General features: G+C 41.2%; 2 protein-coding genes across 2 annotated transcripts in view; both read left to right on the forward strand.

The window, feature by feature from the left end:
- Positions 1-27,632, forward strand: part of C15H9orf85 (chromosome 15 C9orf85 homolog) — an 867,064-nt gene that overhangs the window by 461,697 nt on the left and 377,735 nt on the right. The gene's annotated exons all lie outside the window — the stretch shown is intronic.
- LOC126937477 (60S ribosomal protein L35a-like) lies at positions 2,304-2,694 on the forward strand. Its single transcript, XM_050760935.1, has one exon. The coding sequence runs from the start codon at positions 2,362-2,364 to the stop codon at positions 2,692-2,694; it is 333 nt and encodes a 110-aa protein (XP_050616892.1). The 5' UTR covers positions 2,304-2,361.

A 27,632-nucleotide genomic window follows, 5' to 3' on the forward strand; every position in this document is an offset into this window, starting at 1 on the left:
AATATCTTTGATATGTTCATGCATTCTTTCTCATGGAAAAAATATTTCTAGAAGTTGTATTGCAAGCCTGGCACTGTGTTAAGTGCTGGAGACACACGATGACAAGAGGTATGACCCTTGCCCTTGTTCAGGGATGCAAAGTTAATCAAATAAACATATTATGTAAAATTGTATCTTTGATTAGTACAAAGGATATGAGGTATATGGTGCTATAAGATCCTATAAGGGGAAGATTTGACCTCATCAGAATAAAAGAACAGGAGCAGAGGCTGCTGGCTGCCCACCAAAACCCACTCTCGACTTCCATTAGAGAAGAAGGCACAGGGCTGCCCATCTGCACCGCACTTCCCAGCTTCTTTTGACTTTGGGAGTGGCTATGTAAAGAAATCCTCTCCAATGAATAGAAGTCAGTAGTGCCACTTCCAGGCCTGGGCCATTAAACTCACTGTCACTCCTATGAGTGACAAAGGCATTGCCCACAGCAACCATGAGTCACATGTTAAGGATGGCAGAGCTTCAGTCAACTTAAGTCCTTCAATGACTCTATGGAGCAGAATCCTCAGCCACCACCAGACTACCAGTGCTCTCACCACCAAAACCAGTCTGGACTGTGATGTGAGAAGGAATGAAACTCCTCTTTCATTGAAGACATTACTTTTTAGGTCCGTTTCAGCAATGTAGGCTTCCCCAAGTAACACAGAACTACATGCTGGCAGGCAAAAAAAAAAAAAAAAAAAAAAAAATGCTTTCTTATATTATGTTTATGTAATGTGTCTCTGAAAGGCTTTCACATCTACCAGGAGATGGAATTCTCTCAATAACCCTGTGAGACAGATAGTACGCCATCTATTATAGGACCCATGCACCCATGAAGACGAGGCTCAGAGGAATTCAGTGACTCGGGGAGGGCCTCACAGCTCAGTAGTCATTCTGGAATCTCCATCACTGACTCATCATTTGAATTTACACGGGTCACCTCTCTCTTTCATCACTGATAGGATATGGTCATCCCTGTCTTTCCACCTAAGAGAGAAAAATTCTACGGGGGCTGTTCTGTGAATCCCTTAGTAAAAAATGACACAAATGTGATATTCAGTTCCATAAGTTACACATGTAGGAGAGATTAGCTATATTATTTGGCAATGCCTTCTTAATTCTTTACTCTTCAGTATCTTAGCTCCATTGGAAACAGACTGATAGGCAAAACCAAATATAGGCTGCTAAGCTACTATTGGTCTTAGATCTCTTAAATTGTAACATCTGAGGTAATGTCATTCTTGATCTCATTCTTGATGGAGATCTTTTGACTGTGTTTACTTACCTGTGTATGTTATCAGAAAATGTACCATTTCAAAATTTTTTATTCACTCATGTGTTCACCAAAAGTTATGAGCATTTTACTCTATTTAAAGTCATTATGTTAGGCCCTGGGTATCCAGTAGTGAACAATGTGGGCATAGTCCCTGCCCTCAAGAAGATTATAGTCTGATCAGAAAAGAGGACAACAAACAAGAAAATATGCAATCTTATTTAATTACAAATAGTGATTGATGGAAAGAAGGAATGAAGAAATGAAGATGATGAGAACTAAGACACACTTTTTATCTCTCTCTCGTTAAATCTTCTAAAATACATTCTGCAGGATTAGAATTACTGACAAATGTATTATTTCCAGCTTGCTAAGATAGCCCATTTTCTACACTTGGACTGCTTAAGTAGTTTTGCTTCACTTCTAAGAAATGAAGAGGTACATTTGGCACTTAGCAATAGAAATGGCTGAACTTATGTTCCTAACTCAGCTATCTTTCTACTTCTTCCAAATTGTTTCTGCTTTATATTCTTTTTCAGGTGAGAAAAATACATATTTTGATCTCAGTCTTTCATTTCAATACCCTACTCATGCAGCGTTCCCATTTTTAAGCCTAGGAGATATCGTTCTGATGTTCCTTCCTTTATTTTGTTTTTCAGGTGAGAAAGGAAGGGAGGGAAGGAAGGAGGGCGGGGAACAAACACCGTAATAAATGAGGGCCTTGCTCTTTTGCACACAACATCCCAATGATCTGTCCTTGGGCCTTGACGGGGTGGCCTGATGTGACGTGTGTGAGGAAACGCAGGCACTTCCGGTGGCTGAGGAAAAGAGAAATCCCAACTTAACACTCACAGACGACGGCTGAAGCAGACACAACCACAAGGGCAGAAATCTGACTGCGAGGAACCTGGACTCTGACTCGAACACCTGCGAAGGACAGGGTTTGGGACCCTTACTTACATTACTGTATACCGAGGAGTTACAAACATTGCTCTTCCCGCCATCTTGGCTCCTGTGGAGGCCTGCAGGGAACAGGACTTCTAAAAGGAACTATGTCTGGAAGGCTGTGGTCCAAGGTCATTTTTGCCAGCTATAAGCGGAGTCTCCGGAACCAAAGGGAGAACACAGCTCTTCTAAAAATTGAAGGCGTTTATGCCCGAGATGAAACAGATTTCTATTTGGGCAAGAGATGCGCTTATGTATATGAAGCAAAGAACAACACAGTGACTCCTGGCAGCAAACCAAACAAAACCAGAGTAATCTGGGGAAAGGTAACTCGGGCCCACGGAAACAGTGGCCTGGTTCGTGCCAAATTCCAAAGCAATCTTCCTGCTAATGCTATTGGACACAGAATCCGAGTGATGCTGGACCCCTCAAGGATTTAAACTAATGAAAAGTCAATAAATAAATGTGGATTTGTGCTCTTGGAAAAAAAAAAAAAAATCACTGACACTCTGAGTTGTGACTTTTCTGGCACCCAATTCAGATGTTCTATGTGATGGATATGGTTTTTATTTGCTCTGTGGCCTTGGATGAGCCACTGAAAGGCCTTCATGGTTAAATTTCTATCCTGTCTCACAATGGCATCTTAACCCCTCAATAAAGTATTACATTTTTAAAATTAAAAAAAAAAAATCTGAGAGATACTTCTGTTCAAGGTTTAAAATGCTCTAGAACCATCATTTAGTTTGAGAAAACTATGTCCTTGCCCTGAAACCGGAGTAGAAACTGTGGCCCTGTTATCATAGTCCTGTTTCCACAAAGCCTGTTCTATATCCCCAAACAGGTTGGCAGAAGAGTTGGAAGGATCTGAGGGCCAGGGTGATGAGGGAAAAGATTTTAGGAAACAGAAAAAGAAGAACATTTATTGAGTGCTTATTATATATTCTAAGTGCTCTCATAGCATTCTCTCGTTAAATGCTCACAACTCTACAGTTCTAGCCTTCTCAGAGATTCCCCCGGCCTACACCACGTGGCCCAGAGAGGTAAGGTCTTATGTCATGTTCTCCCTTAAACCTCTCTGCATCTCTAAGCCCACGGGACAGAGGTGAGCCCTTCATGTAGGTAGCCTGGTGTCCTTTTACATGTACTAATTTCCACATTTAACTAATAAAAAACTTGCCAGAAATTGGATTGGGATGTTTTTCTTCTTCTTTTGACACAGAGTTTCACTCTGTTGCCTGGGCTGGAGTGCAATGGCACAATCTTGACTCGCTGCAACCTCCGCCTCCCACATTCAAGCAATTCTCCTGCCTCAGCCTCCAAAGTAGCTGGGATTACAGGCAAGGACCACCACGCCCAGCTAATTTTTTTGTATTTAATAGAGACATGGTTTCACCATGTTGGTCCGGCTGGTCTCAAACTCCTGACCTCAGGTGATCTACCCGCCTGGGTTTCCCAAAGTGCTGGGATTACAGGCATGAGCCACTCGGATTTTCAGCAGATTATAGGCTCAGGGCCATATGACAATGAGAATAAAACTTTAGGGTTATATATTTTAAACTCAGTCTTTTGTTTCAATCCCTTGCTCATGCAATGTTCCCCATTTTTAAGCCAAGGAAATATCACTCTGATGTCCCTGGCTCCCTGCACAACAATGAGACGTACCACCTCAGAGCTGAAACCTTGGGGGAACTCAGGCCCCAAACATTCAAGAATAGAATGTATGGCTTCCCTGAAGCGGAGTGGTACAATGACATGTGTCTTTACAAATTTAACAGGCTATAATCAGCTACAGCTGCCATGCGATGGTCTATCTGTCTTGGCATCCACCAGCCTCTGTCCATAACGTAGCTTCTCATACGGTTTAGGTATGGGAACCACACAGCTTCTAAAGGGAAGGAGGCTTCTCCAGCAGAATTGAATGGCATATGCAGATGTTGGATGAGGATTCATAATATTTAGCTATTTTTTTGATTAATATAACAGTAATTTCTTTATTCAGTCACAGAAACATCAATGTATGCTGAAGCATCTTAATTTTATAAGCACAGTTATTGGGGGAAAGTGTTACCTTTTTGTCCTAAGAAGACTCTCCAGGTACGTAGCTAGGGAAAGGTAAGGTCAGCGGCAGAGTTATATGCACACCTCCACCACCACCATCACCACTACCTCCTCCTTCATCTCTCATCCAGGTCTGTCTTAGGTCCTTTTTTCCCTTTCCTTTTTTTTTTTTTTTTTTTTTCCAAGACACAGTCTCGCTCTGTCACCCAGGCTGGAGTGCAGTGGCGCAATCTTGACTCACTGCAGCCTCTGCCTCCCCGGCTCAAGTGATCCTCCCATCACCTCAGCCTCCCAAGTAGCTGGGACTACAGGCATGCACCACCAAACCTGGCCACTTTTCATATTTCTTTTTGTAGAAATGGGGTTTTACTATGTTGTCCAGTCTGGTCTCAAGCTACTGGACTCAAGCAATCCACCTGTCTCAGCCTCCCAAAGTGCTGGGATTACAGGAGTGAGCCACTACACTCGGCCTGTCTGAGACCCTTTAACCCATTTATGCCTGAGGTTGCATTTTTTTGAATTTTCGCAATCAGACCTTGGCAATGATCTTGAGCAGTAGCATATAAGTAACTCCCACATATGGGAGGTCGAGGTGGGCGGATCATGAGGTCAGGAGTTGGAGACCAGCCTGGCCAACGTGGTAAAACCCCATCTCTATTAAAAATACAAAAATTAGCCAGGTGTGGTGGTGCGCACCTGTAATCCCAGCTACTCAGGAGGCTGAGGCAGGAGAATTGCTGGAATGTGGGAGGCAGAGGGAGGTTTCAGTGAGCTGAGACCATGCCATTGCACTCCAGCCTGGGCAACAGAGCAAGACTCCATCTCAAAAAAAAAAAAACTCCCACATACTTAGAGTTCCAATAATGGAACACTAGGCATAAATGGGTTTTAACCTTGGGGGTTTTAAGTGCTCCCATGGCAATGATCCATCAGAGCATTTATCATTCTGTTGTGACTCTATTTTCACTTGCCCATATCGTCCCTAATACAGAAGGTTGTTGAGGACAGAAACCACATTAATATTGTTGACCATTGCATTCCCAATACCTCACTTAGAACCTGACACATAACAGGCACTTATTAAGTATTTGCTGAATGAACAAATACATTTCTTCTGCTGTTAGTCCCTCCAGGTTTCATCTCCCCTTTGCCCCTACCTCCTTGAGGTGTGCTTCCTGACCTCAGACTTTACTTTCCGCCAGATGGCTTCTCACATGGATCGATAGCTTGATCTGTGGTTCCTCACTGCGTGAATTTTTTCAGAATCCATATTTGCTACATACATGTGTTGATTGCCAAAGAAGTGCAATTAATGTACATGCAATTGAGGAGTGGGTTTATTCATCACAACCTGGGTTGGAAGGGAGATTTACCTTTCCTTAAGGTCACAGGGAGATAGCAATATTTTAGGATCACCTAACATCTTAAACAATTATTCCAAAGGGTTTTTCCTCTGCCTGATTCATGCTGCTCAGCTCTTTTTCCATCTGACTTTTTCCTAAGTCCCTTTTTATTATTATGAAATTATTATTGCTCCTTGTTAAAATGATTTTTTAAGTACAAAAGGTGAAAACAAGAGGAGTAATAAATCTCCCATGGTGTCCATGTCTACAGTCCCTATGAGCATGTTTCCATCAAACTTTCTACCCTAACTCTTCTTTCACAGTGGAGTCCTATGATCCAGTGCCTACTCCTTGAATGTGGGTTTTTTTTCTGAGGATTCTGTCATCTTTTTTTCATCTTTTCTCATTTTCTATGGTCTCCCTGGGTATCATATTTACTTCCAAGGCTTTAGGTAACCTATGTGTTATTTTAGTGGCAGTAGAGGTTTGAACTGCCACTCTCCTCTCTCCAATTTCAAGGCCATGGCCAATGGAGTATGCCTACGAGGATCACTAGCCAAATAAAACACACTGTTTATTAATGGCATTAACAGAGCAGAGCTCTGGTAGAAGCTGGATTGAAAAAAAGAGCTTAGGCTCAGGATCACGGTGACACCTCCTGCTTCTCAGCCCTGAGACTCAGCTATGCCTGGAGTAGTTGAGCAACCAAGGCCAGCACTGCATGGCAACCCCGGGTCCACTTACACAGCTACCCATGTGGATGAGAATCAGAGGTCTACCTTGCCAGCCCAGACACAGGAACGGAGAGACCACCCCAGAAAGAACATGCTTCCCTCCAAAGCTTTACTCTGAGCTGATGTTGCTTTGCAGTTTACAACTGGCCCAGCCAATCTGTTCGATGGGCGAAGACAGAGCAGAGAAAGGGAAGGACCACCCTTCACACAGGTGAAAGTCCTTGACACCCTAACCTGCCAGCAGCATAGGTCCAGAAAGTGGGAGGAAGAAGAGGGCATGCCACTAATGACACCCACCATTAATACAGTGGCCCTACCCACAGTAAAATGCTGCCCATTAATTTCAAATTTAGATTAACCTTTTCTCTGTCTTTTAGTAAGGAGTGAATGAGCGGTTGGTGAGAAGAGACAAAGCACCCTCCCTAGCACTCCCCCAGTAAGTCCAATTATCTATGGGCTAAAGCTGCAGTGAAAGGAGAACACTGCTCCCCTAAAATGTGCTGAGCACATAGAAAGAACTCCGTAGGCATTTGTTGAGTAAATCAATACATAAATACATAAATTCTGACTCTTGAATCTGTTTCTCTAGCTCAGCCCCCGTCACAAACTTCAGCTGTATATATTTCTACTTCTCCCATGCTTGCTTTCTATAAACAAAAAATAAAATTCTAAGCCCCCTAACTGACCAATAGATCCCCCTTCTCAGCCAAGGGCGTTCCAAAATAAACCTGAAAATCTAGTTCAGGTCATGATAGGAAGGTGGGGTCAGACATGCCTCATCATTCTACCCTCTCCTCTTGGGAATGTAGGCCCAACTGACCAGCATTAACATTAAAACAGAAATCTTAGAAATGAAAAACAAAAAGAGACTTTTTGTAGCAATAAAACACCAAATTCCAGCCTGACTGTATTATAGCATCAAATGACAAATAGCAGGCCCTGGAAGAAAGAAATTGAAGTATTTTACCTCAAAATATATTTCTTTGACATACTTTAAAATGGCACTATAAAGCTGCCTCTTATGGGGATAATCTCGATTCTGCAGAGAATCCCCTTTCCTTTCCAGGTCTTTCCTCAAATCAATGAGAGAATTAACCAAGAGTCTGGCACCTTTTTAGATCTAATAAGAGCTCTGAAGCCTGCTACTTGGGGGTTTCATCTGCATGATAAAACCTTGGTCTCCACCACCCCTTATCTTAACCCAGACATTCCATTCTATTGATTCCAGGTCTTTAGATGGTAACTCTTTCAACCAATTGCCAATCAGAAAATCTTTGAATCTGCCTTAGAAACCCTCCCCCTAGGTTGTCTTGCCTTTCCAAACTGAACCAATATACATCTTAAATGTATTGACTGATGTCTTATGTCTCCCTAAAATGTATAAAACCAAGCAGTAGTCCGACCACTTGAAAATATGTTCTCAGGATCTTCTGAGGCTGTGTCACAGGCCACTGGTAACTCATACTTGCTTCAGAATAAATATCTTAAAATATTTTACAGAGTTCCACTGTTTTCATCAACATTTCTATTTCCCATCTTAGTAAATGGAACCATTATCCATGTAGTTATTCATATCATAATATTCATCCAGCTCTATATAACTCTCTACTAAATGCAGACCCCTCCAAAAAGAACTGGTTTATTACCCAGTAGTCAGAGTCTTTCTTTCTTTCTCTCTCTCTCTCTCTGCACTCTCCTTCTCTCTCACTCTCTCTTTTCTAAAGAAATGCAGGAGGAATGCACCACAGGCCATACATTTCAATCCCTGTATCTTTAACTTCCTTGTTAAGTTTGTCTCTTCCAGAATTGAAGCTGTAAAACTACAAATGGTTCTTCAAATGGAGCCCCAGATGCCGTCCATGACTAAGATCTACTGTGGACCCCTGAACCAGCCTGCTAGCCCATGCTCCGATGTTAATGACATCAAAGGCACCTCTCCTGAGGAAATCTCAACTGCACGACCCCTACTACACCCCAATTCAGCAGGAAGCAGTTACAGCGGTCGTCAGCCAACCTCCCCAACAGCACTTGGGTTTTCCTGTTGAGAGTGGTGACTGAGAGACAGGACTAGCTGGATTTCCTAGGCCGACTAAAGATCCCTAAGCCTAGCTGGGAAGGTGACCACGTCCACCTTTAAACACATGGCTTGCAACTTAGCTCACACCCGACCAATCAGATAGTAAAGAGAGCTCACTAAAATGCTAATTAGGCAAAAACAGGAGGTAAAGAAATAGTCAATCACCTATCGCGTGAGAGCACAGTGGGAGGGACAATGATCAGGATACAAACCCAGGCATTCAAGCTGGCAGTGGTTACCCCCTTTGGGTCCCCTCCCTTTGTATGGGAGCTCTGTCTTCACTCTATTAAATCTTGCAACTGCATAAAAAAAAAAAAAAAAAGGATATGCAGGAGGAAAAAATTGTCTTATTCAAAGGAATTTATCTAGCCTCTTGATATCCAAGAAACATTCCTGGAAGACAACAAAGGTTGGACTTATTTCTTATATATTACCTCACTGTATTCCCTTACTTGATGGATAATTGACTGTAAACTTTCTTTCTTATATCTTAGAAATTATCTCTTTCAGAAAATATGTAAGGGCGGTTCCATCATGGCCGAATAGGAACAGTTCCAGTCTACAGCTCCCAGCATGAGTGACGCAGAAGGCGGGTGATTTATGCATTTCCAACTGAGGTACTGTGTTCATCTCACTGGGGCTTGTTAGACAGTGGGTGCAGCCCACAGAGTGTGAGCTGAAGCAGGGCAGGGCATCGCTTCACCTGGGAAGCGCAAGGGGTCCAGGGATTCCCTTTCCTAGCCAAGGGAAGCTGTGACAGACAGTAACTGGAAAATCAGGACACTCCCACCCTAATACTGCATTTTTCCAATGGTCTTAGCAAACAGCACACCAGGAGATTATATCCCACGCATGGCTCAGAGGGTCCCATGCCCACGTAGCCTCGCTCACTGCTAGCATGCTAGCACAGCAGTCTAAGATCGAACTGCAAGGTGGCAGCGAGGCTGGGGGAGGGGCATCCACCATTGCTGAGGCTTGAGTAAGTAAACAAAGTGGCCGGGAAGCTCAAACTGGGTGGAGTCCACCGCAACTCAAGGAAGCCTGCTTGCCTCTGTAGACTTCACCTCTAGGAGCAGGGCATAGCTGCACAAAAGGCAAAAGAAACTTCTGCAGACTTAAATATCCCTGTCTGACAGCTCTGAAGAGAGTAGTGGTTCTCCCAGCATGGAGTTTGAGATCTGAGAATGGACAGACTGCCTCCTCAAGAGGGTCCCTGACCTCCGAGTAGCCTAACTGGGAGACGCCTCCCAGTAGGGGCCAAATGACACCTCATACAGCCAGGTGCCCCTCTGAGATGAAGCTTCCAGAGGAAGGATCAGGCAGCAACATCTGCCATTCTGCAATATTTGCTGTTCTGCAGGCTCCGCTGATGATACCCAGGCAAAAAGGGTCTGGAGTGGACCTCCAGCAAACTCCAACTGACCTGCAACTGAGGGTCCTGACTGTTAGAAGGAAAACTAACAAACAGAAAGGACATCCACACCAAAACCCCATCTGTACATCACCATCATCAAAGACCAAAGGCAGATAAAAACCACAAAGATGGGGAGAAACCAGAGCAGAAAAGCTGAAAATTCTAAAAATCAGAGCACCTCTTCTTCTCCAAAGGATTGCAGCTCATCACCAGCAATGGAACAAAGCTGGATGGAGAATGATTTTGACAAGTTGACAGAAGAAGGCTTCAGACGATCAGTAATAACAAACTACTCCAAGCTAAAGGAGGATGTTCAAACCCATCGCAAAGAAGCTAAAACCCTTGGGAAAAGATTAGACGAATGACTAACTAGAATAAACAGTGTAAAGAAGACCTTAAATGACCTGATGGAGCTGAAAACCTTGGCACAAGAACTATGTGATGCATGCACAAGCTTCAGTAGCCAATTTAATCAAGTGGAAGAAAGGGTATCAGTGATTGAAGATCAAATGAATGAAATGAAGCAAGAAGAGAAGTTTAGAGAAAAAAGAGTAAAAAGAAATGAACAAAGCCTCCAAGAAATATGGGACTATGTGAAAAGACCAAATCTACGTCTGATTGGTGTACCTGAGAGTGATGGGGAGAATGGAACCAAGTTGGAAAACACTCTTCAGGATATCATCCAGGAGAACTTCCCCAACCTAGCAAGACAGGCCAACTTTCAAATTCAGGAAATACAGAGAATGCCACAAAGATACTCCTCGAGAAGATCAACTCCAAGACACATAATTGTCAGATTCACCAAAGTTGAAATGAAGGAAAAAATGTTAAGGGCAGCCAGAGGGAAAGGCTGGATTACCCTTAAAGGGAAGCCCGTCAGACTAACAGCAGATCTCTCAGCAGAAACTCTACAAGCCAGAAGAGAGTGGGGGCCAATATTCAACATTCTTAAAGAAAAGAATTTTCAACCCAGAATTTCATATCCAGCCAAACTAAGCTTCATAACTGAAGGAGATATAAAATCCTTTACAGACAAGCAAATGCTGAGAGATTTTGTCACCACCAGGCCTGCCTTACAAGAACTCCTAAAGGAAGCACTAAACTTGGAAAGGAACAACTGGTACCAGCCACTGCAAAAACATGCCAAATTGTAAAGACCGTCGATGCTAGGAAGAAACTGCATCAACTAATGAGCAAAATAACCAGCTAACATCATAATAACAGGATCAAATTCACACATAACAATATTAACCTTAAATGTAAATGGGCTAAATGTTCCAATTAAAAGACTCAGACTGGCAAATTGGATAAAGAGTCAAGACTCATCAGTGTGCTATATTCAGGAGACCCATTTCACATGCAGACACACATAGGCTCAAAATAAAGGGATGGAGGAAGATCTACCAAGCAAATGGAAAACAAAAAAAGCAGGGGTTGCAATCCTAGTCTCTGATAAAACAGACTTTAAACCAACAAAGATCAAAAGAGACAAAGAAGGGCATTACATAATGGTAAAGGGATCAATTCAACAAGAAGAGCTAACTATCCTAAATATATATGCACCCAATACAGGAGCACCCAGATTCAAAAAGCAAGTCTTTAGAGACATACAAAGAGAACTAGACTCCCATACAATAATAATGGGAGACTTTAACACCCCACTGTCAACATTAGACAGATCAACCAGACAGAAAGTTAACAATGATATCCAGCAATTGAACTCAGCTCTGCACCAAGCAGACCTAATAGACGTCTACAGAACTCTCCACCCCAAATCAACAGAATGTGCATTCTTCTCAGCACCACATCGCACTTATTTCAAAACTGACCACATAGTTGGAAGTAAAGCACTCTTCAGCAAATGTAAAAGAACAGAAATTATAACAAACTGTCTCTCAGACCACAATGCAATCAAATTAGAACTCAGGATTAAGAAACTCACTCAAAACCGCTCAACTACATGGAAACTGAACAACCTGCTCCTGAATGACTACTGGCTACATAACAAAATGAAGACAGAAATAAAACAAAGACACAACATAACAGAATCTCTGGGACACATTTAAAGCAGTGTGTAGAGGGAAATTCATAGCACTAAATGCCCACAAGAGAAAGCAGGAAAGATCTAAAATTGACACCCTAACATCACAATTAAAAGAACTAGAGAAGCAAGAGCAAACATGAAGGGGTGGCCTGCCCCTCCACACCTGTGGGCATTTCTCGTTAGGTGGAACGAGAGACTTGAGAAAAGAAATGAGACACAGAGACAAAGTATAGAGAAAGAAAAAGTGGGCCCAGGGGACCAGCGCTCAGCATACAGAGGGCCTGCCAGCACTGGTCTCTGAGTTCCCTCAGTATTTATTGATCATTATCTTTACCATCTTAGAGAAACGGAAGTGACAGGATAATAGGATCATCGTAGGGAGAAGATCAGCAGTAAAACATGTGAGTAAAGATCTCTGTGACATAAGTTTAAGGAAAAGTGCTGTGCCTTGATATGCATATGCAAACATCTCCATAAACCTTTTTAGTGCATAAAGAGCAGCATTGCGCTAGGAAGTCCCACCTTTCACCCTAAGGCGGTTTTCTCTTTTCTCAGTAAACAGAACATGCAATCGGGTTTTACACCGAGATGTTCCATTGCCCAGGGATGGGCAGGAGACAGATGCTTTTCTCTATCTCAACTGCCAAGAGGCCTTCTTTCCTCTTGTATTAGTCCTCCTCAGCACAGACCCTTCACGGGTGTCAGGCTGGGGGACGATCAGGTCTTTCCCTTCCCACGAGGCCATATTTCAGACTATCACATGGGGAGAAACCTTGGACAATACCTAGCTTTCCTAGGCAGAGGTCCCTGCGACCTTTGGCAGTGTGCTATCCCTGGGTACTTGAGTAAGAGAATGGTGATGACTTTTAACCAGCAAGCTGCCTTCAGGCACTTGTTTAACAAAGCACACCCTGCACAGCCCAAAATCCTTTAAACCTTGAGTCACCATAGCACATGTCTCTTGCAAGGACAAGGTTGGGGGTAGGGTCACAGATTAACAGCATCTCAAATACAGAACAAAATGGAGTCTCTTATGTCTACTTCTTTCTATATAGACACAGTAACAGTCTGATCTTTCTTCAGTTCTTCTTCTTTTTTTTTTTTTTTTTTTTTTTGACAGGGTCTTACTCTGTTTCCCAGGCCGGAGCACAGAGGCACCATCACTGCTCACTGCAGCCTCAGACTCCTGGACTCAAGGGATCCTCCCACCTCAGTCTCCTGAGTAGCTGGGACTAAAGTCATGTAACATGCAGCCCGCTAATTTTTGTATTTTGTAGAGATAGGGTTTCACCATGTTGGCCCAGGCTAGTCTTGAACTCCCGGGCTCATGTGATCTGCTCACCTCTATCTCCCAAAGTGCTGGGATTACAGGCATGAGCCACTGCGCCCAGCAGCAGTTTTGTATAGTGGGCTTCTACAAAAGATTTCTTGTAAAGCTCCCTTAAGCTAAACAAGAACCAAATACCAGGAAACAGGAAAAAGAAAAGCTGTATTTGGGGTAGAGTTAGGGAATAGGAAGTTAATTCTTTGCTTTCTTACTTCTATGATTATTTCTCAGTAACCTGTCTGAACTAAGTGAGTCAGCCCTGAAGTCATAGACACTCAGCTTTCTCTAATATAGAACCTGAGGAGGACCATAAGAGAAGGAGGAGTTTATCCTTTAACTATTTCTGAAAATAACCTTTAAAGGTAATACTATGTTAGGAAATGTTCATTCTAATCATTTTATATTTCAATATTAGAGAATTTGAATCAAATGCAAGTCTTGTTAACATATGCAAAATCTTTCCTGAAAAATACTTACTTTTAGAGATCAAATTGGCATCGTTAGCAGGGAAGCTATTAGAAAAACAATAGTACCCAAGATTTAAACAATAAAAAATTGTTTGGCTTCTTACCAGTTGTCCACTGTTGACTGTTAAAATGAACAGCTGTGAGCTCTGTGCTCACAGTTTTCACATGGCCTACATGTCCTTGGGGGAATCCTACAGTTGTCATTTAAACAAACATATCTTTGTCATGTTTGGAGAGCCATCTAATTTAATTCTGTTGGGGTAGTGTGAGCCTGGGTTTGAACTAGGTAATTGGAAGCATTTAGTAAAGCTCAGAGTACTGTAGGAATTGAGGTACTCCTTGTCCTCGACATCTACTACCTGAACTCCCTGAACATACTAAGTGCTAAGTACCATCATGAGGGAGAGGGGTGATTTTAAAGAAATATGAGATGTGTTCCTGTTGCCTTCTTCCTACAGTCAAACTTGCTATAAGAGAAGTTTATTTTTTGGACTACTTTGATAAACACTGGCTCCTCAACTCCAACCCTGCCTCAATAGTGTTTATGTTCTTCAGGAGCTGCCCTATTGTTTTCAGGATCTACTCATTTTTCTGTATTCTGTACAAACCTTCAACAAATCACTAGAAATAAATTTGAAGAAAATTGGATTTGGAGTCAGAAGACCTGGACTCTGGCCGGGCACGGTGGCTCATGCCTGCAATTCCAGCACTTTGGGAGGCTGAGGCAGGCGGATCACTCGAGGTCAGGAGTTCAAGACCAGCCTGGCCAACATGGTGAAACCCTGTCTCTACTCAAAAACAAAGGGTGTGGGCCTGTGCCTTTAGTCCCAGCTACTTGGGAGGCTGAGGTAGGACAATCGCTTGAACCTGGGAGGCAGAGGTTGCAGCGAGCTGAGGATGCGCCACTGCACTCCAGCCTGGGCGACAGAGCGAGACTCTACCTCAAAAAAAAAAAGAAGACCTGGACTCTAGGTCTGACTTAAGGCTTATTCTATTGACAAATACAGATGTTCCTGGACTTACAGTGGGGTTATGTCCTGATAAACCAATCGTAAGTTGAAAATAGTGTGTATCAAAAATGCATTTGATATTGTCTAAGTCAATCATAATGACATAAAAAAAATAAGAAAAATACATTTAATAGACCTAACTAGGTATGGTTACTAAACACCATTGCTTAACCTAGCCTATCTTAAGTGTGTTCAGAACTCTTAAATTAGTCTACGGTTAGACAAAATAATCTGGCAACACAGTACATTGTAGAGTTGATTGTTTACTCTTGTGATTATGTGGCAGACTGGGAGTTGTGGCTCTCTGGCACTGCCTGGTATTGCATAACTTAGCATACTGCTTTCTGTTGAACGTGTATTGCTTTTGCACCATCATAAAGCCCAAAAACCCTAAGTAGAACCATTGTTAGTCAGGGACCATCTGTAGTAATAACACAACCACCATAGAATTGTGTTGGGGACCAAGTGAGATCACACCCTCCCAAGACTAAACCAGGAAGAAGGTTGAATCCCTGAATAGACCAATAACAGACTCTGAAATTGAGGCAATAATTAATAGCCTACCAACTGAAAAAAGTCCAGGACCAGACGGACTCACAGCTGAATTCTACCAGAGGTACAAAGAGGAGCTGGTACCATTCCTTCTGAAACTATTCCAATCAATAGAAAAAGAGGGAATCCTCCCTAACTCATTTTATGAGGCCAGCATCACCCTGATACCAAAGCCTGGCAGAGACACAACAAAAAAAGAGAATTTTAGACCAATATCCCTGATGAACATTGATGCAAAAATCCTCAATAAAATACTGGCAAACCAAATCCAGCAGCACATCAAAAAGCTTATCCACCATGATCAAGTTGGCTTCATCCCTGGGATGCAAGGCTGGTTCAACATATGCAAATCAATAAACATAATCCATCATATAAACAGAACCAAAGACAAAACCACATGATTATCTCAATAGATGCAGAAAAGGCCTTCGACAAAATTCAACAGCTTCATGCTAAAAACTCTTAATAAACTAGGTATTGACGGGATATATCTCAAAATAATAAGAACTATATAAGACAAACCCACAGCCAGTATCATACTGAATGGGTCAAAACTGGAAGCATTCCTTTTGAAAACTGGCGGAAGACAGGGATGTCCTCTCTCACCACTCCTGTTCAACATAGTGTTGGAAGTTCTGGCCAGGCAATCAGGCAGGAGAAAGAAATAAAGGGTATTCAATTAGGAAAAGAGGAAGTCAAATTGTCCCTGTTTGCAGATGACATCCTTGTATATTTAGAAAACCCCATCGGCTCAGCCCAAAATCTCCTTAAGCTGATAAGCAACTTCAGCAAAGTCTCAGGATACAAAATCAGTGTGCACAAATCACAAGCATTACTATACAGCAAGAATAGACAGAGAGCCAAATCATGAGTGAACTCCCATTCACAATTGCTTCACAGAGAATAAAATACCTAGGAATCCAACTTACAAGGGATGTGAAGGACCTCTTCAAGGAGAACTACAAACCACTGCTCAACAAAATAAAAGAGGACACAAACAAATGGAAGAACATGCCATGCTCATGGATAGGAAGAATCAATATCATGAAAATGGCCATACTGCCCAGGGTAATTTATAGATTCATTGCCATCCCCATTAAGCTACCAACGACTTTCTTCACAGAATTGGAAAAAAACTACTTTAAATTTCATATGGAACCAAAAAAGAGCCTGCATTGCCAAGACAATCCTAAGTCAAAAGAACAAAGCTGGAGTCATCAGGCTACTTGACTTCAAACTGTACTACAAGGCTACAGTAACCAAAACAGCATGGTACTGTACCAAAACAGAGATATAGACCAATGGAACAGAACAGAGCCCTCAAAAATAATACCACACATCTACAACCATCTGATCTTTGACAAACCTGACAAAAACAAGACATGGGAAAAGGATGCCCTATTTAATAAATGGTGCTGGGAAAACAGGCTAGCCATAAGTAGAAAGCTGAAACTGGATCCCTTCCTTACACCTTATACAAACATTAATTCAAGATGGATTAAAGGCTTAAATGTTAGACCTAAAACCATAAAAACCCTAGAAGAAAACCTAGGCAATACCATTCAGGACATAGGCATGGGCAAGGACTTCATGACTAAAACACCAACAGCAATGGCAACAAAAGCCAAAATTGACAAATGGGATCTAATTAAACTAAAAAGCTTCTGCACAGCAAAAGAAACTACCATCAGAGTGAACAGGCAACCTACAGAACAGGAGAACATTTTGACAATCTACCCATCTGACAAAGGGCTAACATCCAGAATCTACAAAGAACTTAAACAAATTTACAAGAAAAAAATCAAACAACCCCATCAAAAAGTGGGTGAAGGGTATGAATAGATACTTCTCAAAAGAAGACATTTATGCAGCCAACAGACACATGAAAAAATGCTCATCATCACTCGCCATCAGAGAAATGCAAATCAAAACCACAATGAGATACCATCTCACACCAGTTAGAATGACAATCATTAAAAAGTCAGGAAACAACAGGTGCTAGAGAGGATGTGGAGAAATAGGAACACTCTCACACTGTTGGTGGGACTGTAAACTAGTTCAACCATTGTGGAAAACAGTGTGGCAATTCCTCAAGGATCTAGAACTAGAAATACCATTTGACCCAGCCATCCCATTACTGGGTATATACCCAAAGGATTATAAATCATGATGCTATAAAGACACATGCACACGTATGTTAATTGCGGCACTATTCACAATAGCAAAGACTTGGAACCAACCCAAATGTCCATCAATGGTAGACTGGATTAAGAAAATGTGGCACATATACACCATGGAATACTATGCAGCCATAAAAAAGGATAAGTTCATGTCCTTTGTAGGGACATGGATGAATCTGGAAACCATCATTCTGAGCAAACTATCGCAAGGACAGAAAACCAAACACCACATGTTCTCACTCATAGGTGGGAATTGATCAAAGAGAACACCTGGACACAGGGTGGGGATCATCACACACCGAGGTCTGTCATTGGGTCGGGGGAGGGGGAGGGGGGAGGGATAGCATTAGGAGATATACCTCACATAAATGACGAGTTAATGGGTGCGGCACACCAACATGGCACATGTATACATATGTAGCAAACCTGCACGTTTTGCACATGTACCCTAGAACTGAGAGTATAATTTTAAAAAAGAAATTATCTCTTTTAGAAGATTAACCCAAGTTTACAAAATTTTCTCTTTTTTAACCACAATCTCAGCCAAAAAAAAAACCCCACAACACAGCCCTCTTTGGATATTGTTACATATACTGCATTTCCTAAGCAAATTAAAATTATTTCTGCAAACTTTTTCAATATTTCACTGATTAAAAATATCGCCCATTGTCTTTTCATGCTATGTAGTTTTTCCCTTGGCTTTAAAATATTGGGAGTTATTTTCAACTACTGAATGATTGATCAAGAAAAAGCACTGTTTTGTCTGTAATACGAAGTTTTCAAGTCAATGTTAATAACTTCTTTTCCATGTAATCTTAAGATATCTAATTTCCTCCACAAATCTCTGAAAATAGCCAAAACTCAAAGTATCAGGAGGAAAAATCCGCATCAATAGCAGTATCTTTGTTTTGTTTAATTTAATTTAATTTAGGAGAGCTAAATAATTAAACATGAAGCCAAAGTATGTAAGCAAGTGGCAGTCTTTTATTGCAAATATGCACACACTCTCGGGCGAGGTTCTCTGGTCCTCAGGTGTGGGGGGGCCAGGGAAGTCGCACCGGCGCTCTCGGGTGAGGTTCCCCGGTCCATGAATGCAGGGGCCAAAGAAGTCACGTGGGCTCCTGCCAGTGGCAGACTTTTATGCATTGGTACTGGAAGGGGGAGGGCAGTGGGCGGGATAAGGGTGTGATAGGGGCGTCTCCATAGGCATGGCCGGGTAAGTTTCGATCTCTTCGGATTGACATCACCTGGCGCATGCTCAGTTGATCTGCATCTTCTGGGGGCGGGCTGCATTTTCCCGTGCGCGGGAAAGTTGGTGAGGAAGAACCTGGAAGCAACATGGATTATGCCTTCTTGTTCACCTTCCTTCATCTTGTCCTTTCTCCTTCACCCAAACAATCTTCATTATACTTCATGGTTTTTAAAATTTACCAAACAGTTCTCATCTTAGCAACAGCCTGGCTAGCTTGTTTACAGAACATTTTGTAGTTTACTGGTTTGATTTTGCCAGAAGAGATTCAGAAATCTGTGACATTGAAACTGCCTTTGCACAAATTATAACAGAAAATGATGGTGGCAAAAGAGATCTGATCTAACCCACTGCCCTCCCCATATTGCCTTTCCTTTAAGAATTCCTGGGCTTAGGCTAAGCTAACTTTGGTAGACATTTAATTTATAGTTCAAATGATAATAGGCCTTTCACAAAAACTCAACCACCTTTGTAAAGATAACAAAAGGCCCTCAGGCTAGTGGGAGGAGAGGAACCTGAATGCCTAAGGTGTAGACCGGTCACAACATATGCAAATTTACTGTTGTAGATTGACCTTTTGAAATATGTTTTCAGGTTTTATGCATGTGTGACACCCATGGCTCCACCTGGACTCACTGACGGATGATTCCACACTTCCATGCCCCACCCAGAAGCACCTCAGCTCCAGAAGACAGCTTCAATAACCCTATGGTTTCATCTTGGACCCAACAAATCAGCAGTAAAGCCTAGCCACCCCCATCACTTCCCCCAAACTGCTTTTTAAAAAAAACCTAACCTACGAGCCTTCAATGTAATTGATTTGAGTAATAACTCCGTTCTTCTCCCACATGGGGTGGCTGGCCTTACGTGAATTAAAATCTTTCTTTACTGCAAAAACCCAAATAGTCTATTCATCTACATTATGGAAATTAATATAGTTTGCTCTATAAACTGGTTCTTGGCATTCTCAGCCATATCCACTACTTTTTTTAATTATCTAGCACACATGAAGCTTAATAGCTTAATAGTAATTTTTTCAAGATTGGGCATTAAAGTATTTGTAATAGATTCTAATTTATGAATTTATTCAAATTTAATATCTGTAGGCAGGGTCATCTCTGGATATTAAATACTTGAAAAGTTCATATTCCATGAAGTCAGAGGTCTGACATCTAAGCACGGGCCTACTACTTCTCGGCCTAATAATCATGTGTAAATCAGTTTTCCAACCCAGAATTTTTAATTTGCAAAATGGAAATGATGGTAATACCTACCTCATAAGACTCTGGTGAAAATTTTATAAACTTATAGATGTAATAATCCAAACATAGCTCCTGGCATATGTAGACATTCAATAAATGCTACTTTCAAAGAAACTAGGGGTGAATAATTTTACATCTTTAAATAAGGGAAATTTTTATATGCAATGGTGCTAAAGCCAGAAACCATAAATGAAAATATTACTGTATTTAACTGCATAAAACAAAGTTTTTATATAACAAACATATTGCAATCAAGGACAAAAGATAACACCTGGAGAAAAAGATTTGCAACGTATTTGCCAGGAAAAGGGTAAATACCCATAGTGCCTCAAGTTCTTATAAATCAGCACAAAAGAGAAAGAAAAAAGGGTAAAAAAAAAAAAAGAATAAACAATTCAAAAAGAAATAGGGCTAGTAAATATATGAACAGATGTTCAGCCTCACTAGTAATCAAAGAAATGCAAAAAAAAAAAAAACCAATTGGTTATGATTAAAAAGATGGGCAAAGCCCAGGATTTGCAAGTGTGCAAGCAATAGGCTGCTCTCACACATTTCTGGCAAGTATATTTATCGATCTAGTCTTTTTGGAGGGTTAGTGATACATTCCAAAGTTTAAAAGAAGTAGTCTCTTTTCTTTGTTATGTTAACGTTTGAATATTCTACACATGTTAATATATTTCTAAAATATTCTATATAAACATATTCTATATTTTATGTATTCTATCAGACAAAATAAAGCTAGTTTCATTTTGGAAAATTAAAGTAGTTTCCTTCCCTTCTTCTTAGGGTTTTTATGAGAATAAAATTATATTCTCTTCCAAATGAGATCTCAGGCAGCCTTATAGGGAATGAGTGGTCATTGCGATAATGATTGCTAATATCCATGTGGCAACCTGTGAATTGCAAAGTATCCCACTTACCTTAATCCTACAACTACTGAACATAAACAGAGCTGGAATTATTATCGATCCCTTATGAATGATTATGAGCCTCAAGCCTCTTTTAATTCCCAAGTCGAATCAGGCACTGCCCCACAGACTGTTCAAGAGAAAAATAGGCAATATTCAGGGACCTGGACTATCTTCTCCACTGGCTATCCCCCAGGGGGCGCTCAACTGTCAGTAAATTAGACCTGCAAAGCATCTTCAGGCTCTCTTGCCTGTGGTTCCCTTACCATCTGTTGAGTGGTAAAGAAAATCTCTCCTCATTTCAAGTTTGTGAAACAAATCTTTTTTGTTGAAGCTCCTTATCAGATCTGTCCATGGGGCATGAGAATTTCCCCTTCACCCCCCATAAGGCTTGAAATGTTCTTTGTCATCTATGCTCCCATCGAAAATTATGCTGGGAAAAACTATGACTAGGCAAACGACCCTGTAGTGATTCCAGATATCAAGTTCATGGAACCTTCACCCTTGCCCTACCTCCACCCCACCACACCCATCAGGCCACCTTCCTGCATTAGATATTCAATATGATTATCCGCTTTTCTTCTCACAACAGTTTTTCAAGAAGGGATGTGAGAATACACACATACACACACACACACACACCACGCAGCTTCTGAAGCTCATTTATACCATAGCATAAATGATGCCAACAGCAACAGCATTTCATAACCATGGAACCAAAAATGCAAGGTAAAATAATGAAGTTATTGTAGGTGAGATTTCAGGGTATTCAAGTATTAACAAATCATTTTGGGGTGGGTTATTTCTGACATCACATGAATAATGATGGTGCCACATAACATATGTCCAGAGAACCTAGGCCCAGCTTTGGCTAGACATAGGTATCTAAATTCTGTAAATCAGGGCATTCTTAAAGTTAGGGAATTTTTCTAAAATTCATTCTAATCTTCTCTATGGGACTTTGTAATCTCACTGGCAATTGTTTGACTGTTAATGGCTGATGTGAGCTTCAAGTTTACTTAGGGTGTTCTAAAAAGCCTTAAAGGACTTGAATAGTTTCTTCTTTTTTTTTTTGAGATGGAGTCTCACTCTGTCGCCCAGGCTGGAGTGCAGTGGTGCAATCTCCTCTCACTGCAACCTCCAGCTCCCGGGTTCAAGTGATTCTCCTGCTTCAGCCTCCCAAGTAGCTGGGACTACAGGCGTGTGCCACCATGCCCAGTTAATTTTTTGTATTTTTAGTAGAGACGGGGTTTCACTGTGTTAGCCAGGATGGTTTCGATCTCCTGACCACATGATCCACCTACCTCGGCCTCCCAAAGTGCTGGGATTACAGGCTTGAGCCACCACGCCCGGCGGGACTTGAACAGTTTATAACAGCTAGAGAAAACTATGCCCAAGTACAGAAGTAGCAACTTTCTGGCCTGAAAAAAATCATAGCAATTACTACAAAAGAGCTCTATTAATGAAATCCTTCATTTTTAAAGTCAGCAAACAAAAGTCAGGTAAACTATGGTGTAATCGCATGGAGTTAATGAAAATAACAATGCAGACCTACACTTCAGGGCATAGAAAGCTGTCCATGATATTTTTAAGTAGGTTACAAAAATGTGACTACTACTGCCCCATTTTTGTAATGTAATAAAATAGGTGGCAAGTGCGGTGGCTGATGCCTATAATCCCAGCACTTTGGGAGGCCAAGGCGGGTGGATCACCTGAGGCCAGGAGTTCAAGACCAGCTTGGCCAACATGGTGAAACCCCGTCTCTACTAAAAATACAAAAATTAGCTGGGTGTGGTGGTGGGCACCTGTAATCCCAGCTACTCAGGAGGCTGAGGCAGGAGAATCACTTGAACCCGGGAGGCGGAGGTTGCAGTGAGCCAAGATCATGCCATTGAACTCCAGCCTGGGTGATGAGCAAAACTCCATCTCAATAATAATACTATTAATAATAATAGGGTTTTATTTTGGAGAAGGACAAATTAAACTGCTATCTTTTCATTCTCAATAATCCATAGTTCCAAGTCATCCTATAGCTTCAGCATCAAGATCCATGTTGTATGACCTTAGGGACGCTCTGACGGAATGTAGAATGGACACTGCTTCCAATAGTAGGAAGCTGCCTGAGGCTGCTCCTTCTAGAATAATGATTAAAGAAAGAATAAGGTAACAAGGTAGAGGACACAGATTCCCAGGCCTCCTCTATTGGGCTGGTGCCTCAGAGAGGAAGAGGTGAGAGCCTACCTGGCAGATAGTTTGAAGAGAATGCAGAAGACAGAAGGACTTTTTCTCTGCTTCCTTTAAAAAACACTGAACTGCTGCAATGTTTTTCTCTGTACTTTTAAAAGAAAAACTTCAGCCCAATTAAATTTAAAGTTTAATTGAGCAATGAACAATTCACGAATCAGGCAGCCCCCAGAATCACAACAGATTCAGAGAGACTCTATGGATGCGTCAGGGTCAGAACAAATTTATAGACAAACAAGCGAAGCGAAGTACAGAATTTGGAAGTGAGGTGCAGAAACAGCTGGCTTGGTTACAGATTGGGGTTTGCCTTATTTGAACACAGTTTGAACACTCAGCAGTGTGAGTAGTTGAAGTATGGCTGCTGGGATTGGCCAAGACTCAGCTATTGTTAACGGCATATACTCCTAAGTCAGGTTTTCTATCATGTCTACCTATTTATTTAGGTTACGGTTAGTCCACAAAGAGTCAAATATAGAAGTACGGAGTCCTTCTCAGGCCATACTTAATTCACTTTAACAATTCTTAATAGGCAACATATAAGAAGTGAACATACCGTTGGAAAATAAAAAAGACAGGTGGCATCCATTGTATCCAACATACCATAAGGGCAAAAATGAACACACACAATTTTGTATGTAAGAATGGGGGTAAATAGCACTTGCCCAGTAGAAATGAGAAAAGTAGAACTAGATAAATCATGTGGCATATGACTTAGAGGAGACGATCTTCCAGCTTGATCTGGCAGCAAACTTTTCTCCCCTATAGTAGATAGAGGCTCCATCTCAATTCAATGCCCTAGCCACTTTTTGCCAAGAGAAATTGACTGAGTTCTCTAAAGTAGACAATAGACCATCTATAGGTTTCAATTACTCACAGCGAGTTGTCTGATGAGTAGAAAAAAAAATATATTCAGTGACCAACTCAAAGAAGAATCTTCCCTAAAGAAATTTTGATTAGGATTCTCTAATAGCACAGCCAAAGAGAAGATCTAGAAAAAGCAGGCTATGATTAGCAAATAGGGGAGAAAAAAAGGATGAAAATCTCATGGTTTGGATTTGAAAACTGCTTATGTGCCATTTAACACAATAATATGTTGCCAAAAGCAGTCAGGCTGTGGAAATCATGACCTGTAATCATCAAAAATAGAGCTTACGTTGTCTTCAGCACCAACAAATTTAAATTTAGGACAGATGATATTTCTAGCCTCATCCCAGCCAAGTCAAAGAGATTATTTTCCTCATTGTTCCTCGAGTATGCTTTTCTAAGAACTAAAACCTTTACAAATGTAATTGACTCTTCTAACCAATTGGAGCTGCCAGTTGGTTCTGAGCCGAAGGCCACGTCCAGGGAGTTCCGTAAACTTTGTGCCGTGCCAAGTATATAATTCTGGTCTCTAAACTTTCACAACATGCTTTGAGAAAGTGGCAAAACAAAGTGAAAATTGTTATTCTGGTTAAAGCAATTGCTCAATGGAGCCCAAAACTTGTGGAAGAAAATCTTAGATTGAAAACCTTAGATTCCGACTTCTTGGATATGACATGGACCATGGTACTATAGCGGGTACAACAGCCTCCAAGGCCTGCTAAGCTAATGGAACAAAGTTATCCAATCATGAGACTGGGAGTCAAGACTCCTGACTTTAATTCTGATGTATATGATGTATTTGACACACTCTTGCTTTAGTTTTTTTAGACATCACCATCCAGTACCATTTTACTTGTTTGGAAATCCTCCAGTTAAGGCACTCTGTGATTCTGTTTTCCCTTTTTGGAAATTCACCTATGTGAATTTCTCTCCTATGTGAATCTCTCACTTATGTTATTGGAGAGGACCAAAAGTTGGAAAGCTACAATGGAAAATACTTCAAATATAATTGTGTGACTGCTTAAGCCAGGCTTAGTCTTCTGTTTTGTCCAATATTAAAAGCAGTTTCTTTTTACTGATCATATGGTCTAACACAGAGTGGTAATTTCAAATAAGAAGTATTGTCGGGCATGGTAACTCACATCTGTAATCCCAGCACTTTAAGAGGCCAAAGCAGGCAGATTGCTTGAGTCCAGGAGTTTGAGACCAGCCTGGCCATCATGGTGAAACCCCGGCTATACTAAAAATACAAAAATTAGCCAGGCACATAGTGGCACACACCTATAATCCCCGCTACTTGGGAGGCTGAGTCATAAGAATCACTTGAACCCAGGATGCGAAGGCTGCAGTGAGCCAAGATCGTGCCATTGCACTCCAGCCTGGTCAACAGAGTGAGACTCTGTTTCACAAAAGGAGGAAAATAATAAGTGTTAATTGAAAACTGTGTAACAATGTAGTACTATGTCCATATTGCAAAATAAAACAGGCAGATGAGATTTAGCACCTGCCTACGGGAATCTATAGTTCACATATTTGAGTTACATGCATTTCGCACCTACTACACGACAACATAGGCATAATCCCTGTCTTAACGGAGCACACAAAATGGTGAACATGATCAATAATTAAATAAGCAATTACAATGCATTGTATACGTGGTGTGTTAGAGGAAGCCCAGGATGGTGTGACAGCACAAATGGGCACCTCAGATGAACTTGGAAACTCAGGCAAAGTTTTCTGGCCAGTCACAGTGGCTCACACCTGTAATCCCAGCGCTGTGGGAGGCTGAGGTGGGTGGATCACTGGAGATCAGGAGTTCAACACCAGCCTGGCCAACATAGTGAAACCTTGTCTCTACTAAAAACACAAAAACTAGCTGAGCAAGGTGGTGGGCACCTGTAATCCCAGCTACTCAGGAGGCTGAGGCAGAACATTGGTTTCAATCCAGGATGAGGAGGTTGCAGAGAGCCAAGATTACGCCACTGCACTCCAGACTGGGCGACAAAGTGAAGCTCTGTCTCAAAAAACAAAACAAAACAAAAGCTTCCTGGAGGAGGCTGAAGTCAGAACAATAGATAGACTTTTCAAGATAAAACAGAGGAATGTTCCCATTTTTAAAGAAGATTATGCTGGTGAGAGTAGGTACTTAGTTGGAGATTATTATTATTCATTCACGCATTCCATAAATATTCACTCAATTTATACTATGTTTCAGATATATAGTAAAAGAAATCCCTTTTAGTTTTATTGTATTAATACTAAAAGTAATAGTATCAAAAATAACATTAATAAGGTAAACACCATATGTTTATTAATTTTGTCTTTCATTCAACAAACACTGGACTGGAATGCCTAAGAAAATAACTGACATTGATCAAATTATTACTCAAGTTGCAGACATAAAAGAAGTCAAAATCAGGCAAAGCCTGTGCCCATAACTCATGTCAATTCCACTGGTTAGGTAATTATTCATTTGTATTTCAATCTTTTGTGCTATGGAAAACATTCTAATTTGAAAAAACATAGAAAGTCGTAGGGAATCTGTGATTCAATTCATTCATTTCATTCATATATAAATAACAACTGGCCGGGCGCGGTGGCTCACGCCTGTAATCCCAGCACTTTGGGAGGCCGAGGCGGGCGGATCATAAGGTCAGGAGATCGAGACCACGGTGAAACCCCGACTCTACTAAAAATACAAAAAATTAGCCGGGCGCGGTTGTGGGCGCCTGTAGTCCCAGCTACTCGGGAGGCTGAGGCAGGAGAATGGCGTGAACCCGGGAGGTGGAGCTTGCAGTGAGCCGAGATCGCGCCACTGCACTCCAGCCTGGGCGACAGAGCGAGACTCCGTCTCAAAAAAAAAAAAAAAAAAAAAAAAAAAACTATACAAAATAATGTTAATGTTTTGTGGGGTCTAAAATACATATAACATTAAAATGCATGCAAACAGTAACATAAATGGAGATGGAGGCAATAATGTGTTAATAAACATTTAAAAACATGTTTTCAAAAAATTATATTTGATAAATTTATGTTTCTGTGGTATAAACACTCACACTATGGCCAATTTCAAACTACCAGTGTTCTAACAACTGGCTTGCAAAACTCCCAAATGTTTATCAATCTTCAGGAACTGGTATAAGCCATTAGCACACTACTGGGTGGAGCTAAAGAGAGAAAAGCTCTTCTAAGTTTGTTGCATTGTCCTGGATATATTTAAAATAATAGTTTATGTTAGGCTCTAATAAATAATAATATATATTGTCATTTCTAAGTAACTATTAAAAGAAAAAGTGGAGATATGTATGACTAAGGAGGAAATAGAAAGAAAATGGAATAATATGAAATATTTAATTGGCTGGGTGTGATGGCTCACATCTGTAATCCCAGCACTTTGGGAGGCAGAGGGAGGAGGATCATTTGAGCCCAGAAGTTCAAGATGAGACTGGGCAACATAATGAGACTGTTTCTCTAAAACAAAAAATTAGCTGAGTGTGGTGACATATGCCTGTAGTCCCAGCTACTTGAAAAACTGAGGTGGGAGGATTGCTTGAGCTCAGAAGGTTGAGGTTTGAGCAATAACTGAGCCACTGAACTCCAGTCTGGGTAACAGAGTGAGATCCTGTCTGAAAAAAAAGAACAGAA

This window comes from Macaca thibetana, chromosome 15, assembly GCF_024542745.1.
Source record: "Macaca thibetana thibetana isolate TM-01 chromosome 15, ASM2454274v1, whole genome shotgun sequence".
NCBI lineage: Eukaryota > Metazoa > Chordata > Mammalia > Primates > Cercopithecidae > Macaca > Macaca thibetana.